Source organism: Coptis chinensis, chromosome 6 (assembly GCF_015680905.1).
Source record: "Coptis chinensis isolate HL-2020 chromosome 6, ASM1568090v1, whole genome shotgun sequence".
NCBI lineage: Eukaryota > Viridiplantae > Streptophyta > Magnoliopsida > Ranunculales > Ranunculaceae > Coptis > Coptis chinensis.
In genome coordinates, this window is record NC_141461.1 from 85641257 (window position 1) to 85657477 (window position 16221).

General features: G+C 35.5%; 1 protein-coding gene across 1 annotated transcript; it reads right to left on the reverse strand.

Moving 5' to 3' along the window:
* Positions 1–1607: 1607 nt before the first annotated feature.
* On the reverse strand, positions 1608–15566 carry LOC147495029 (puromycin-sensitive aminopeptidase-like). The gene is made up of 32 exons (XM_086569518.1): positions 15420–15566; positions 14776–14856; positions 14575–14619; positions 14068–14205; positions 13648–13723; positions 13341–13417; positions 11579–11692; positions 11415–11489; positions 11216–11323; positions 10915–11127; positions 10759–10820; positions 10479–10506; positions 10302–10388; positions 10179–10204; positions 9154–9217; positions 8970–9050; positions 8226–8273; positions 7510–7528; positions 7351–7355; positions 7075–7131; positions 6786–6895; positions 6618–6698; positions 6324–6507; positions 5946–6094; positions 5691–5829; positions 5446–5592; positions 5231–5312; positions 4956–5131; positions 3239–3349; positions 2958–3074; positions 1962–2033; positions 1608–1831 (listed from the first exon to the last, which is right to left on the reverse strand). The coding sequence occupies exons 1-32, from the start codon at positions 15483–15485 to the stop codon at positions 1751–1753; spliced, it is 2919 nt and encodes a 972-aa protein (XP_086425644.1). The 5' UTR covers positions 15486–15566; the 3' UTR covers positions 1608–1750.
* Between the last annotated feature and the right edge of the window lie 655 nt (positions 15567–16221).

The window sequence follows — 16221 nt, forward strand, 5'->3', positions numbered from 1 at the left end:
GGAGATTTTCAATATTTTCACATTTTATTACATTATTATTTATTATTCATCTCTATTTTTTTATTAATAATAATAGACTTTTTTATAGTTTGTTAAAAAAGAAAATCCAATTACTTAATGCATGTTGTTTTTTGTTTTGTTTTTCTTGTTGTTGATCGGGATGTTGAAGTGAAGTGTCAGTTGTTTACCTATGCATCCATGAAGTGATAGAGGCCATCATTAACACGTTCATTCCATCTCGTGATACAAATTTTATCTTGATAAAGATTTGCATTACAATCTTGGCCATACTTCATCATATAATTCACTAGAATTAAGGCAAAATGTTTTAGTTAGGTTTTTTGCGTGCGAAGAGAACATTGAAAAACAAGAAAGGTCAAATAAGAGATTTTCAAATGTTCTCTTAAATAATTTCTCTGCTCAATTCAACTCTCCATTAATCGTATTTTGCCTTTATTATGTATGTATAATATAGGTAATACCTAAACATTTGTCTCTCACTATTCACACATTTAGCAGTACCAATAATTGTCTCTCACTATTCACACATTTAGCAGTACCAATAATCGCGTCCCCCATGAGTGTGTATATTCACGGGATGACAACACTTGTATGAAAAAGAAATTTTGGGACAACTTCTGTGGCCACAAACAAGACTACGCTTTAATTTTAGTTCAAAGTTCATACAGGTTTCCAAACTAAGCTATTCCACAATTGGTAACACAACAAAATGCGCAATTTTTGTGAGTCCTTCAACTTAAATTCAGAAGCCTTTTTTAGATGAGGTCTTTAAGTTTAGCTGGGTTTATAACACCAGCTAAATTTAGAGACCATGTAGCAGCTCCATTGGAAACGCTTTTTAAAGTTTCAATCACTTTGGACTTTGCTCTAACACCATTAAAAGAGAGGATCGAGGACATCAGCTTCTGAACGTAGTGAATAGGATTTGAGATGGTCTTTTTATAAAGTCATTTCTAGCATGCGAATATGTTTCACAGACCAGCTCCCAAATGCTACAGTCCTGCCGTCCAATTATCAAACACACAAATACGACCCGCAGAAGTTCCTCCGCTTCTGGAATGTATTTCCCAACTCGCCGGAAAATAAGAAAAAGAAAAAAGAATGGATGAATTCCCTGATTACCAGGCAACCACCGAAAATAGAGGGGGTTCTGTCAAAGGCCCTGAATGTATTTACTTATTCTTGTAGAAAGAACTTGAGTCCCATGTATAAAAGGCTTTCAAGCTCTACCAAAATTCTGATCAGCACTGTGATTATCTGATGACTCCGATCATATTTATATTCAGAAACTATTTCATAAAATAAATCAGATTGTTTAGTGGTCCTGAGACAAATTTTAGAGCAACTAATTACCAGCCTTCCAAATACACCATCCAGTGGAACAGTATATCAAATTCAATTTACAGCAATATGACATGTTGCAAAGTGGACCAGCAAACTGTTCCATATAAGCAAGACAAGAAAAGGACACATTTCTACAATGTATAAACTATAGGGAACTATAAACAAAATCAACTTATCAATCCAACCAAAAGTACAAAAAACCAATAATATATGTTTTAGTTTCTCTGAAAAACACTTATAACTGCTTACAAAAGACGAGGTTTCAAAATTTTATTCACGCAATTAACTTCTTGTCGGAGTCCTCCCAGATATGATCCTTAACATTAACACTGTCCATCAAAATATAAGTTCAGAAGAGTAGAATTTTAACATGTTACAGAAAGAATCACCCAGCTAAGCTCTTAGAGGAAATCTCAAACACATTCGCCGAAAGCCCATTGGCAGATGCAATCATCTCCAATTGTTCCTGCAAAACATCATAGTAGTTTAATAACAAAAAAACAAAACAAAGCACATTTCTTAAATTAGTGAAAGAAGGAAATCATAGTTATATAACAGGAAAAAGGAAGGGGAAACCAATGTCAATGTTACAGTACCTTAGCTAGGGCTTGCCTGGTTTCATCATAACGCCTCCATCTTGAGAAGGCTGACACCATACGGGAGGCAACCTGCGAACCATGCAACATTAGTGGGTGCATGCGACCAACAAAAAAAACCCAGAATGAGAAGAACAGACTAACTAGGAATGTACATTTGGAGCTACACCCTCATAAATTCCAACCCCCCCCCCCCCCAAATAATCGAAACTGCAAGTACGCGTCTAGCTGCGTTTATTAACACCTAAGGTATTCAGGTATTATCTGGTTTGATTCGTGAGGACCAATACGATGTTACCAAAGACCAAACTAACCACTTTGAAAGTGGTCGTTTAGAATATCATTCCTCATCTAAAGATGCTACCTACTAGGGGCCACATCCACCCACCATTTTAATTTTGAAACCTGGCAAAAGGAAAATACTACGCAAGTGTATGATGTTTTCCAAATAAAAAGTGGAATTGTAGCTAACAATGTTCGGAGCGTCTAAGAAAGGTAAGAATAAGACAACACCAACCTTGTAGGTTTTGAGACATAGATTGGTGCATATCATTATTATTAAACCAAATTTGCAACATTGACTCTAACAAATATTAAGAATATTTTCTTTAATCTTCTCTCAGGTGACCATGAAGAATAACTTTTTTGCTATGTTATCCACCTAGAATAACTTCTCCGCTGTGATTACCAGGCAAATAGGCAGTAATCATAGCGTATCACTTTAACCATAGCAGGAATAAACCAGCAGAGCATAAACGCACAGTGAGAAACCAGTTGAATAAAAAAACCGAAACTCAGAAGGCACAAGGCTACCAGCTATGTTTCACTTCTTTCACGTGAAGTTTTAATGAAGAAACCTAAGAATCACAAGGCTTAAAAATGAAGATTTTTTCGGTTTCCAGAAAAAAAATCTCAACCACATTCTTTGTAGTAGCAATCTTCACATATTCTCTATGAAATCTCAAAATTAAAAGAAAACTGGTTTTGCTAACAAACCTGAGGATTTATTTTGTCAAGTTGCACCACAATCTCACCCAAGAACTTGTATCCAGATCCATCCTTTGCATGTAAATTTACAGGCGACCCACAAAACCCTCCAATAAGTGAATAAACCTGATTCAAGAAGGTAACAAAATATGATATAACAGTAAAGGATTTACATAAGGGTGCTAGTTCCAAACTTCCAATCCATCACAACAAATGTTTTCGGATGTTTGATGTGGGGACTTGATTAAATTACATGTGAGACAATTTGTCAAGTTAATACATCCATTCACCTTGTTAGGATTGTGCATGTCAAAAGCAGGATGTTTCAACAGTTTCCGTACATTCTCAACATTCCCAGGAATGTCAGACATGGATTGAAGAGCAAACCATTTAGTCACAACCTGAAAAAGCAAAAATTTGTGATACTGTAAGTATTGCAAAAGAGAATTTTTGAGTGAGCCACTTTTGGCAACAGAAGACATGTTGGAAACAGTAAGAAACATGAATCAGGAAGCAACAATATCATTGTGAACTGAAAAGGGTAATCGTGTGATATGCTCAGCACTTGATAGTGACTACAATGCTTTGGTCAGTAGGTGATGTTAAATTTGGAATATCCAACTCAATAACAATTAGCAATGAGAGGCCCCACAAACTTATATACTATTATGCATGGCGTAAACCTGATGTGGGACACACTATAAATCTTAAGTTCTTAACAGGTAACAAAGGAAAGAATAATATATATGAGTTCTCAGCTTGCTTCAAGATAAGAATTTTGTCGGCTGTAGCAGCTTGGAATCAAAACAACTGAGATCGCGGCAAATATAAGATAATTTTGTCGAGAATCAAGACTAGTTGACAAAAAATTGCTATTGCAACTTGAATTATATTCTTAAATTTCAAACAATTGCGGTGTCCGTGAGAGCGGTGGGATGCACATGCAAGGTTGTTTCCTTGTTTAACTTTCAATGAACTTCAAAAAATAAAAAATATAAATGGAATAAATTTGGGGAAGGCCCCTAGATTGCAATGAGAATGGGGTGGTGAGGTGCCAAGTTGCTGACACTGAATGCCAGTGCATAATAAAAGCAATTGTTATGGAGCGGGAAACATATATTGTAGAACGGTTTTTGCAAAATTGAGAATTTGCACCAAGAGTGATGCTAACTACTATTACTAAACTATTTGCTAACGTGTACGTCTGTGTAAGTATAATGGTTTTACTTGTAATTGTTTTGGGTCCTCTGTTTTCCATTCGTCATGTGTGTTTGCCAAAGATTGAGGGTTCATACTCGTTGTCTCCCCAAAAAATAGTACAAGCTACCTCCTTGAAAGCATTTTAACATACATTGCGATGTTTAGTATAGTCCCAAATGGGATGTTTAAAGCCTTGTAGTATTGGCTGTATAGTACAAAAGTTACAAGGCCTCTCCACTCATCACCAATTGGTTTTGAGTTGGATGCTCCTAAAGCTTAAGATGCAAGTTGTCCACGTGTTAGGCTCAAGTAACACCACACATGAGGGGGTGTGTTGAGATGTTTAGTATAAACCACATGGGACGTACAAAGCCTTCTACTACAGTAAAAAAAAGTTACTGACTCATCACCAATTGGTTTTGAGTTGGATGGTCCTAAAGCTCCATGTTACACAAGTATGTTGCCCACGTGTTAGACAAGTAACCCCACACATGAGGGGGCGTGTTGAGGTGTTTAGTATAGTCCTACATAGGATGTTTAAGGCCTTGCAGTATAGTATAAAAGTTACTGGCCTCTCCACTCAACACCAAAGTTTAAGAACATAAAAAACAGAGAAAATTGATTCGAAGGCATTCTTAGGTGGTAAGAGCTACTTTTTGACAAATTTGCTCATTATTTTACTAAGCATGGAACTTTAAAGAATACAATGAGAATGAAATAAAATGAGATAGTGCGTATAAAATAGACAGTGATCATCAAACAGCTCTTTAGTTCTTGTAATTCATGATTCAGAGTTTGTTCACTAACCAAAAAGTCATGCTCCCACTTGTTATAAAAGTCTGCAAGTACATCATCACGGGCTTTCCCAGGGTTCTGGGCTATAGCTACCATAGCTGCAAACTGTTCTGTCATGTTTGTAGCAGTTTTGTACTCATGCAATGCAAGGCTAGTGATCTCTGGGTCTTCAAGTGAACACAGATAGGCTGTAGAAGAAATAAAAATATAGACAAACAATATAAAGAAGAGAAAAAAAGAGTCGTGTATATCATTACAAACTTGGGATCGAATATAAGGTTACTTACCAAGAGCAACATTCTTCAGGGTTCTCCTGGACATGCTAGAATGGTTGAATATGTATGGTTCAGTGCTTCTATTACTCTCAACCTATTAAATATAACACATCAAACGAATTGCTCGATACATATTACACCTAAGAGATATGAGAACGAAAAAGTAAATAATCTTTTAACTTTATTTCATATTTTTTTTATTTGTACCACTATTTTGATTTACATACCGTGCTGAGGAATTCAGCTTTCAGTTCGGAAGCTAGATGCTTTCTTATGAATGACCGAACAGCATGAACTGCATCTGGATCTGCAACTTCCAACATATCCATGATCTCCCCTTCTCCAGGAAGAGTAAGTGCTTTTGCAATAAATTCCTAGCATTGATTTCCCACAGCAATTAGAACCATGTGACCGAATTTGGCATAGAAGAAAATTGTACCAGCATCTCGAAATAGTTAATCACAATTCTTACTTTATCCAAGCTGGTGTCACAAAGTATACTTTTTAGCCCATGCACGAATTTCTGGTTCAAAACCAACGGTTTGTTTTGCTGAAAGTCAGACACCAAACTTAACATAATCTTCCTCGCAAGTACTTGTCCTGCTTCCCAACTGAATCACAAAACAATCCATTTCAATATGAATAAGTTAAGGCATTCCTTTAATCTCTAGAAGATTCTATCTTCTGGTATTACATGTGAAGAAAAAATTGCAATAGAAAGATATACCGATTAAATTCATCTGAATCATGGGCAAGTAGGAAAAGCAGGTCATCGTCAGTGAGATCAGAATCAAGGCGGATAGGAGCACTGTAACCCCTCAAGATAGATGGAATTGGTTGCTTAGAGATATTGGAGAATACAAATTCTTCTTCCTTCTGCTTGCAGCAGATAATGATAAAATCAGCAATTATCGTATATAGATTAGAAGTCAAACCATAACTTATTATAATTCAAACTTATTAAATATTATAAAGGTAAAACAAATTTTGAAATACATATATAGAAATTAAAATTAATTATATCTCCTGTTATTCTGACAGAGACCCATAGTCTCATACCCAACCAAATTAGACACTTTCTATCGATAAAAGATACAGAACCAACCTTCTTTACTTGAAGAACCACGGTGTGGACAGGCTGACCATTTGTTGAAATTGGCTCAAGCATCCCTTCATGATACACAGAGGTCAGAGGCATGTCCTTCCCATTGGAGTCGAGGAGTCCAACTGCCACTGGAATGAACATTGGTTCTTTCACAGATTGACCTGGGGTCGGAGGAACCTCTTGACTGGAAAGAAAAAGAACAAGCATTGGTATATATTAGCTCTGTTTCCAAGAGTAAGAAGCCAAGAACATGTTCATATGTCCCCCCCCAAACAAAAAAAAAATCATCGGTACCTGAACTTCAAGGAGTATGTCTTGGCTTCAGCATTGAAAGATGAAGTAACCTTCACAGATGGCGTCCCCGCTTGAGAGTACCTGGGATTTATCATTTATTCTGAAATCATAAGCTTCCATCCATGAAAAAGTGAAGATACTCCATACCAAGAAGAGGCATGGACATACCATAGCAAGAAATTGTGGAAGTTTGCACCATTTGCATCTCGCATGGCAGCATAAAACTCTTCACAAGTAACAGCCTGTCCGTCATGCCTCTTAAAGTACAGATCCATTCCCTGGAATATAAGGTATTTCGTGAATCACGGCTGGCAGTATATAACAAAATTTAATATACAAGGATCATTCTAATTGATATAGAAAGTACAGTATTATCATTAGTTCTTTGCATGTACATATAGGTGTGAATGCGTGAAACACTGATCTGCTTAAAGCCTACTGAAATTCAAAATATTACTTTTCGAAATCCTTGACTCCCAAGCAAAGTTTTGTACATCCTGACAACTTCAGCTCCCTATCAAAGATGACAACAATAATCCACAATCCTTAAATTGCCAAATGAAGTTATAGTGCAACATGAAGATGAACAAGAGCTGCGAGAAGAAAAACGAACCTTCTCATATACCTGTAGTCAGAAAATAAGAAACCTTTTAGGCCTTGTATAACTTTTTTAGTAAGGAAATAGACAATGGAACTATATGTATATATAGGAGGGATAAAGAGTAAGACTCACAGTCACTGTTATGGTGAAATCCATAATAGACCCATATGAGGAGTCATAGCCAATCATGAAGTTGCACAACATCAGCCAACACATTTCAATACATCAGAATCAACAGCACACAATCACTTCAGATCAATAGTAAAATCACGAAAGAGAACAAAAGCTAACCAGTATAAAAGTTGTCCATCTGTGAAAAGAAACACAGCGGTTATCAATTAAAATCTGATGGGTAATGTGTAAGGCACTAAATAAACTAAAGAGTAGCCAAAGACCAATAAAAACAACCACACCCATACATAAAAATAAAAATAATGAGATTGCTATAAATGGAAGGTAAAAACATATCCGGCGGTATGCCAACTTGCAAAATCCCAGGTTTCGTAATACATGTGGCGGCAATTACAGGCTGTACCACATAACATGTTATATATGCTCATTTAACATACTTGTGGAATAAATACTCCTAAATCTGCAAACATTGACAAGCCGAACAAATAATTTTTTTTAAAGAAATGTGGATATGTTATAAATTTCCACCTATCTGTGTCGGATACTATATGAACATATTGAATGTTATAAATACGAAGGAGTAATTGCAACAGTTACATTATCATCAGGAGTGGTTACAAAACCAAGGGGCCCTACGAGATGGAGACGAATGAGGAAGAAGGAAAGATTTTTTTTTCATAATTTAACAATCGTATTATTGTTGATTTGTATAACGGATAAATTATCAACGATTATCTGTGGATGTAGCCTGTAGGCATTATGCCGAAAGTTATATCTGTGAACTCTTTTATATCATTTTACAAGCAATTCCTTACTATAGCTGGAGTACCTCTACTAACATAGATCGTAGAAATTATGTGTTAGTAGTTACTAACCTTGATATAAGAATGTGGTCGTACAGGATGAGCCATGGGACCAGAATCCTAGAAAATCGCCAGCAAACATCAGCCTTTAGATGAAGCATGTAAGAACATAGACTGAATAGTTCACTTCCTTCAGTAGGAGCAAAGACAAGATACTCAAAGAAGCCTAATCGGCAAACAGCTCTCCTAATTCATAATACATAAAATTTGCTACTTGAACCCTAAAACATTGTAATTCTTTATTATCATTATTATTTACACAGTGAATTTTACGATCAGAAAAAAAAAAAAAAAAAAAAAAAAAAGTACACATAAAACTTCAAAATCCATGATCAAGAAAACCAGGAAGAAGTCCCTGTAACACCTAATCACTAGATTTGTGTCCATCTGATTTAATTAGATACGTCACATTACAGATGAATTAACTTAAAAAGCATCTTACTCAATAAACTGAGAACAGATGGGGCCAAAAGATTATTGCTGAATGACAAAAGAAGAAAACAAAAGGCTAAGGAAATAATATTTAGGGTTAACGAGTATTACTCCCCCCCCCCACTAGATGGGAAATTAGGGTCTCCCCCCCAAATACACAAAAAAAAACAGTCAACCCAAGTTGACTTCTTTTTTGTGTGTACATGAGGGGGGGGGGCCTAATTTCCCCATCTAGTGATGGGGAAATCCTAATTGGCTCATCTGGGGGGGGGGGGTGTAAATACTAGTTAACCCTAATATTTACAAAACCAAAAAGTAAGAAACCTGTGGAAATTGAGAACAGCGAAGCCTTGAAACGTCAGCTATCCGCTTAACTGGACGACTCCCCATGTCCGATGAAAATTCCTGTAAGTTGTGAGAGAGTTTTGCAGATTTAAAATCTCAAAATGAAATCATCTAAGCATCCTTCTATCACCAATTGACAGAAGAAAGGAGGATGAGGGATTACCTGATCACGGAAGACAGTGAGGCCTTCCTTTAGGCTGAGCTGGAACCAGTCACAGCATGTCACTCTACAGCAAGATGGAACGAAACTCTTTACCAAGATTCGACAGATCTATACTTATTAAGTGCCACGAGGAATTAAAACGTAAACTCAGAAAATAAATTATCTACAGTACCCACCTTTTTAATTAGAAATTTAACGTGGAAAAAAATACTCAATCATGTGAAGCAGAGACGTTAGAGACTCTAAAACAATTATCCACGTTTGTAAGTACTTAGAAGAATATCTTATCAATGTTATAGAAAATGTGTCTCCTCTAGGCGTCCTTTCTATTTCATGTATGAATAATTTAGTCAGTGTTTTACATTTTCAACTCGGGATAAACCCAATTATAGACTAAAACCAATTCTGCTTATCCTAAACATTATTACACGTTTAGCCTAAACATCAGGGATCTCTCTCTCAGCATCCATACAAATCATGTCCTTTCCTTTCTTTTCTCTTCAGCCTTTCCTTTTTATTTTCTTTTCTCTTCAGCGGGAATATGTTACATATCCTTACCTTCAAATAATATCTCTCAACTTTCTCTGATTTATCTATGCTCAATCGTCATGTTTGTATTTATGAAATGTAGTTTCTCAAAATATTTTCTTCGTAAATTGTGTATCTACAAGAAAGTGTAACAACACTCCCAATACTAGTACCACTCTGCAAGTTGTATGTAGTTTATGAAAGCTTAATCCCTGCCAAAACAATTTATTCACTAAGAAGAGAAACTTAATCTGAATGAAAATATGCTTGCTCTAATGATGGAGCTAGCAACAATTAACCAAAGAAAAGAGCACCCTGCCCCAAATGAATTGGAGCCTTGAGGTGGAGGTGGTGACAAATTGCAGCTTGCAATTAATAGTTTTATTACTGCTTAACCATTAGAGCAAACAAAGGAAAAAGTCGAGCAGCACACACGCATATTACATGAAAGAATGAAACGAAATGTAAGTAAATAAAAAATTAAGATTTGTGCCAACCTGTTGCCAGTCCAATTGTGGAAGTACTGCAAAATTGAAAACATGCAAGGCTATGAATACCTACTTGGTAGAACAAGAACTGAACTAGCAATACCATATATAAGTTGGAGCAAAAAACCCTACCTCATGACCAATAACTCCAAGAATTGCAGCATAATCTCCGTCAGATGCGGTTTCAGGAGATGCCAGGACAAGTCTTGAATTGAAAATCTGACAGTATATGAAAACAAGATAAAGACCAAGCAGGAATTTGGTACATATCACAAAAAGTACTCTTTCACCAATCATGAACTAACTTACATTCAGACTCTTGTTTTCCATTGCTCCCCTGGCAAGAGGTTCAGAAAGTATACAATCAGTCATGAAATAAAAGTTTCTGACTATTACCAAAAGTTTTACTACCGACAACAATGATAATAATAACTACAACAATAATAATAATAGTAGCAGTAGTACCTAACACAGTCACGACAAACAGCCAATATAGTTGCATAAGTGTGCTTCTTTAGAAAAGTTTGGTACTTATATATATATATATATATATATACAGAGAAAATTGACACAAGCTACAGGGACTTACATATTAAAATCTGGAACAGCCACAATATTGAAGAGATCGAGATCATACTCAAGACCAAACACCTATCCAGCGAAAAAAATTAGCATGACTAGCTTTAGAAATTGCTCAAATAGTTAAGGAAGAATGCAGATTAAAATTGAGCCACGGAAAACTTACATCCTCGTCCCACTTCATGGCTGCCTTTAGAGAATACATGGCATGAACTGTCTTAGGTAGATCCTCTGCAGGTGTCCAGATCCTAAGAGAAACCTTCCGGCCTGAGCGAGTGACGAACGTGTCATCTCTGCTTGCCAAATTTCCAGCAACTAACGCAAACAAATAGCAAGGTTTCTTGAATGGGTCCTCCCAAAGGGCATAGTGTTTACCACCCTGCAATAAGATGGAAAATTAACTACGAAATAACTGACTAGAGTAATTTCACCTCAAAGACCAAACAGAAAGAGAAGTAAATTGTTACCTCGAGTTCTCCCTGTTCTATGAGGTTCCCATTAGATAATAGAACCGGATACAGGGTCTTATCAGCTTCAATCCAGCAACTGTACTTTGCCAAAATATCAGGGCGATCCTAACATGAGAAACAAATGCATTAATAAACTTTAAACAGTTCAAACAGAAGGTAGCACGAATGCACGAGGGAATAAATAACTGAAACAAACCTGATAAAATGTTATGTTCCGGAAACCCTCTGCTTCACATTGTGTGCAGAAGTTCCCAGAGGACTTATAAAGCCCCTGCAGAAAAGGAAACAATTATACTTAAAGCCAAATAAAAAATGTAGTGCACAAGCACAACTTGAAGTAACTGTCAATGCTTGCTTCACCTCCAAAGATGTGTTCTTGTGAGGATATATTTCCGTATCAATTTCCAAAGTGAATGTTTCAGTCAGTGGTGATTGGAGCGTCAGATGGCGCAAATCCACGTGGAAATCTTCTTTCTGTGACAACATTATAGAAGAATTTAGGACAAGCTTGAAGTACAGAATGTAGTAAAATAATACTGTTATAGCATGTCAATATCCTTATCTTCATCCAAAATTGAGAAAGAGGCCAACATTATTATTATTATATTAATCGTTCTTTTTTTCAATCAGTAAAAGAAAATTTTATTTATTCCAACAACAACAACGAAATATAAGACACCCACATTATTAATCCCAGTTGAGATGTAAGTTTCCTTAGCAAACCGCTAAGAATAACTGTTCCTAACCCCATCCTCCATTACAAAAGAAACGCTGCCCTACCCAACCATTGAGTCCCAATTACAAGTGAAATCTTTAAATGGTAGACTTTTAGGTCCCAAACTTCCCCTAGACCAATCGAATGTTCACACATAATTAGCAAGTGATCCTCATCCTCCTCAATCCAGCATAAAGAGCAACTATTATGAATCTTCAATCCCCACTTAATCAATAAAGTCATAATTTGGATTCCCTTAGATAAGCTTCCCATGAAAATAAAACCAAGCCACTTTGCAGGGATTGGAATAATTCCATATCTTATTATATGGAAAATTCAACACTATCTCACTTCCTTGTAGTAGTTCCGCTTGATACTTGGCTGACTTCATAGGAAGATTTTACCTTGAACTGCTTATTACATGACCACTCCATCACATCTTCTCTTCCTCTCCAAACCTTTTTGTTTTTTGTCGATAACCTTCCTCTCCAAACCTAACCCCCAGCTAATAGAAGATATATCCTACCATACCCGTCCACCTTCCAATCCTTCAAACTTCTCTCATTCAACATTCCATAGTAGCTTACTCACCCCCATTCAATATTCCAAGATCAGCTACCTTCAGAAGAATGAGCCCTCAGACCTAGGAAGCTATGAGTTCCTACACCAATCAAGGGACTACCCAAACCACCCCAGACTTTGCGGAATGAGATAGCACGAAATCTCCCAATAATATTAAAAGTGAATGAGTGGAAATGACCACAAAGAGAGCATCCTTAATCGTTGTATGTGTACATTTCTTTACACTCAACTCACTCCACTTCACATACCTTTTGATAGCTAGTTACACCTTACAATCTGCACATAGCATTCTTCCGTAATGTTATCAATCGGTTAATTAGAAGTTCTCATATTTAGCAACCCATATTCCCATACTCACCATCATCTTTTGCACAACATTCTTTTCTTTTTTGCTCGGTATAGTAAAATATCGTTAAGAAACGAAAAGTATCCTCACAAGACCTCTATTATAAGTGAAAAAAAAAATAAAACCTAGAAAAACCAAAGAAAATAACCCTTCACCCCCTACCTAAGAATACAAGCCAAGCCCACCGAGCTACACAAGACTTTAAAAAAAGCACCTAAATTCTGTAGAGGCTTTAGACCACCCACGACACACGCGAAAAAAAGAGCCTTTACTGATAGAATAATCTAGTCATGCATAGTTCAGATGCTCTCAAAATACCGATAGTTACTCAAACGAAATGCCCCACAATAATGTATAGGGTAATTCAACTTTCCAACCCTCACACACATAAATCTCATGTATAATCCTTTGATAAGCTTCACCTTCGGTCAACCCCACACCAACAAACTACGGAAGAAGATAAAGAAAAAGAACCCTACCTTGAGTTCTTCTCCATTAACTTTAATTGTTAAAAGCTTCAGATCATGCCCATCCAAGACTAGTGGCGAAGAAACACCTGTCACCAAAACAAAAGAGTAATGAACAGGAATCTCCACGATACAAAGACTAGAATATAATGACAAAAAAATTCTTTAAAATATTATATACAGCAACTCCAATTGACCATTAAAGACATACAAACAAAAAAAAACTTTAGGTTTAGTTAGAATATATTCCAAGTTATAACAAAAGTTTAAACATACAAGTTTCATCTAAATCATCCTAAAAATCTGCCCAGAGAGTTACCTTCAACTCTGGGATAAACAACTATTTTTGATGAGACAATTGTCTTTTCCTCTCCAAGTGTAAATTTCAAGTCCACCTGAAGAGCAGTTCAACAAGTACATCAGATAAATTATCTTCACAAATCAATTAACATAAATAAATAAATATAACATATATAATAATGACAATAACAATACAACAATGATAATTAGAGTAATAAATATGCTCATAATGATATCAATGACAACAACAATCAGGATGTCAAAAAAGACAAAGTATATGACAAGATATCGACACGACTAGCTTTCACATGATGAGCACATGAACTCTTATTAATACTAACAGATAATACATCCACATCAAAATGCTTTATGAATGCAACATGCTCTTCAATAGACTAGTAATTCACATATTTGAGTACCTAGAAGAAAGTTCAAATACCTTATCAAAGTAATAATCAGGCATCTTATAATCCTTCAGGAATATCTCCTTGGGGATATCCATTTTGTTCTCTTCAACCTCGGCAGGTAGGGGTTGTGTTGCAACTGAACAAATTAGTCTCCCTCTGGCTTGCTTACTCTGGAAAAATATGAGCAATCCGTGGCAGTAAATAAATCAGAATTTTCTCAGTAACTATTTCTCTGTGTATACTGTATAGTGATCTCAGATACTGATTACATACAACCATATCTACAGCTACAACGAACAAAGGATATGTGGCTGTCAATTATTACTTTATTTGGGTATATTGTGCCCTCTTTATAAGGACTATCAGCTATGTACTTTTATAGTGGGATGAGACACCATTAATAGGTAATAATGTATCCCGGATGTGCCTCCTATAGCATTTTCCTAAATGGGGTATGGATTGGAGGTTGGGATCCCTCCTCGCAATCAATTACATTGACATATTGCTGAAGTCTTATGCTAATGGCAAATAAAACATACCAATGACGATGAAAGAGATAATGGACGAGTTCTGCAACACAAAACCTGTACACCAAACAAGAATAACACATATCTTAAATGGACGTACAAAACTTCAAGCTCTTATAGTCAAGATTATGGAATAAAAACAAATTATGGAGTACACTAAATACACTTTAACCTCAATTTAAGCAAATATGAGAAGTTCTCAAAATTTCTAACCTTAGAAGCGAAGTTTTTCCGATGACTAATGAAACTCTTAGTCTGATACTTCAAGGAACTAGCACTACGTGATGCCTGGAACTGCAGAAAAAGAGAGAGAACATCTATTTCAAACAATCAAGCTAAGAACTTCAACACTCAAACTGTGTGGGAAAGGGAAATAGGCCACACTAATAAAAAAGTAACTAAGAGATTTCACTATTGGGAACATTATAACCTACTTCCTATGCATCCCTTACTTCCAAATTACAACAACAATATTTATGGATTATACTTCCATCAGTAAAACATAACAAAATATCTTTAAAAAGATAAACAACACAGCAACACGCATTTACATATGACACAAAAGCAGCCTGACCCAAAGTTAAGTTAATTCAGGGTCCAGTGCAAAGTTTAAAAAACACAAGTGAAGATATTTGTTTCAATTTTTGAATTTAAACGTTTTTACATATCAATAAGGTTGTTTCGACCTTTGAACAAAGATTGAAATGTGAAAAGAAGAAAAGGGAATTGAGAAAAGCCTTTAGAGTTTTTGTTTAAAAAAACAAACTTTTTGAAAATGAAACCAAAAGTAAAATAACATACGATCACACTCCAGTTATAATAATATAAACAACAAATAATGAGAGTAAGATAATCACAGGAGCAGATGAGAATAATCCCCAAAGACCCGAACCACCTTTGTATGATACAACCAACCGAGCCATTTGATTCAACAACAACAATCCTAAACCTCAACAAAAAAACCCTTCACCCAACACCAACATGGAAAAAAAAAGCTGCTACTACTACTTATAAGGATAGAATATATTATCCATTTAAGATATAATAAAACATAATAAAACAAAACGATATAAAAAGAGGTTGAAAATGAATTTAAGATTGATGTTACCTTAAAGTTTTTTTTCAGATCAAAGAGAAGAAGTATGAAAAAAAACTGAGTGAAGATAATTTATGATCTTTTTGGGGAAACCTAAGATAGAACAAAATTATTATAGTGGGGCCCAGAAACGGAGGTTTTTAGGATAATATTATTACGTCACCAACTAGTTATGAGTTATCTTTTTGTTTTTTTTTTTTTTGTGGCTCTAGAATAATATATATAGTGAACGGAAAATAAGTTAGTCCTTTGACCCAATTCAACCTTGGTCAAAATTATATTTGTGAAATAACTGATTGACTTTTGAGTAGTGATGTGACTAATATATCTTTATCCTTTTATTCTTATATCACATCTCTATATTAAAGCAAAACTAGTCATTTGGCCCGGCCTATGGCCGGACATGCTACATAGATAGCTAATGACTCAAAAATCTAAAATTCACTTGAATAAATAATATATGTATATTGATAGATTATTTTGAAGAGTAAATATAATGATTCTTTCAAGGAGTTGTAAATATAAACAAATTGATCAATAGATTATAAAAAAGCACAAAATTT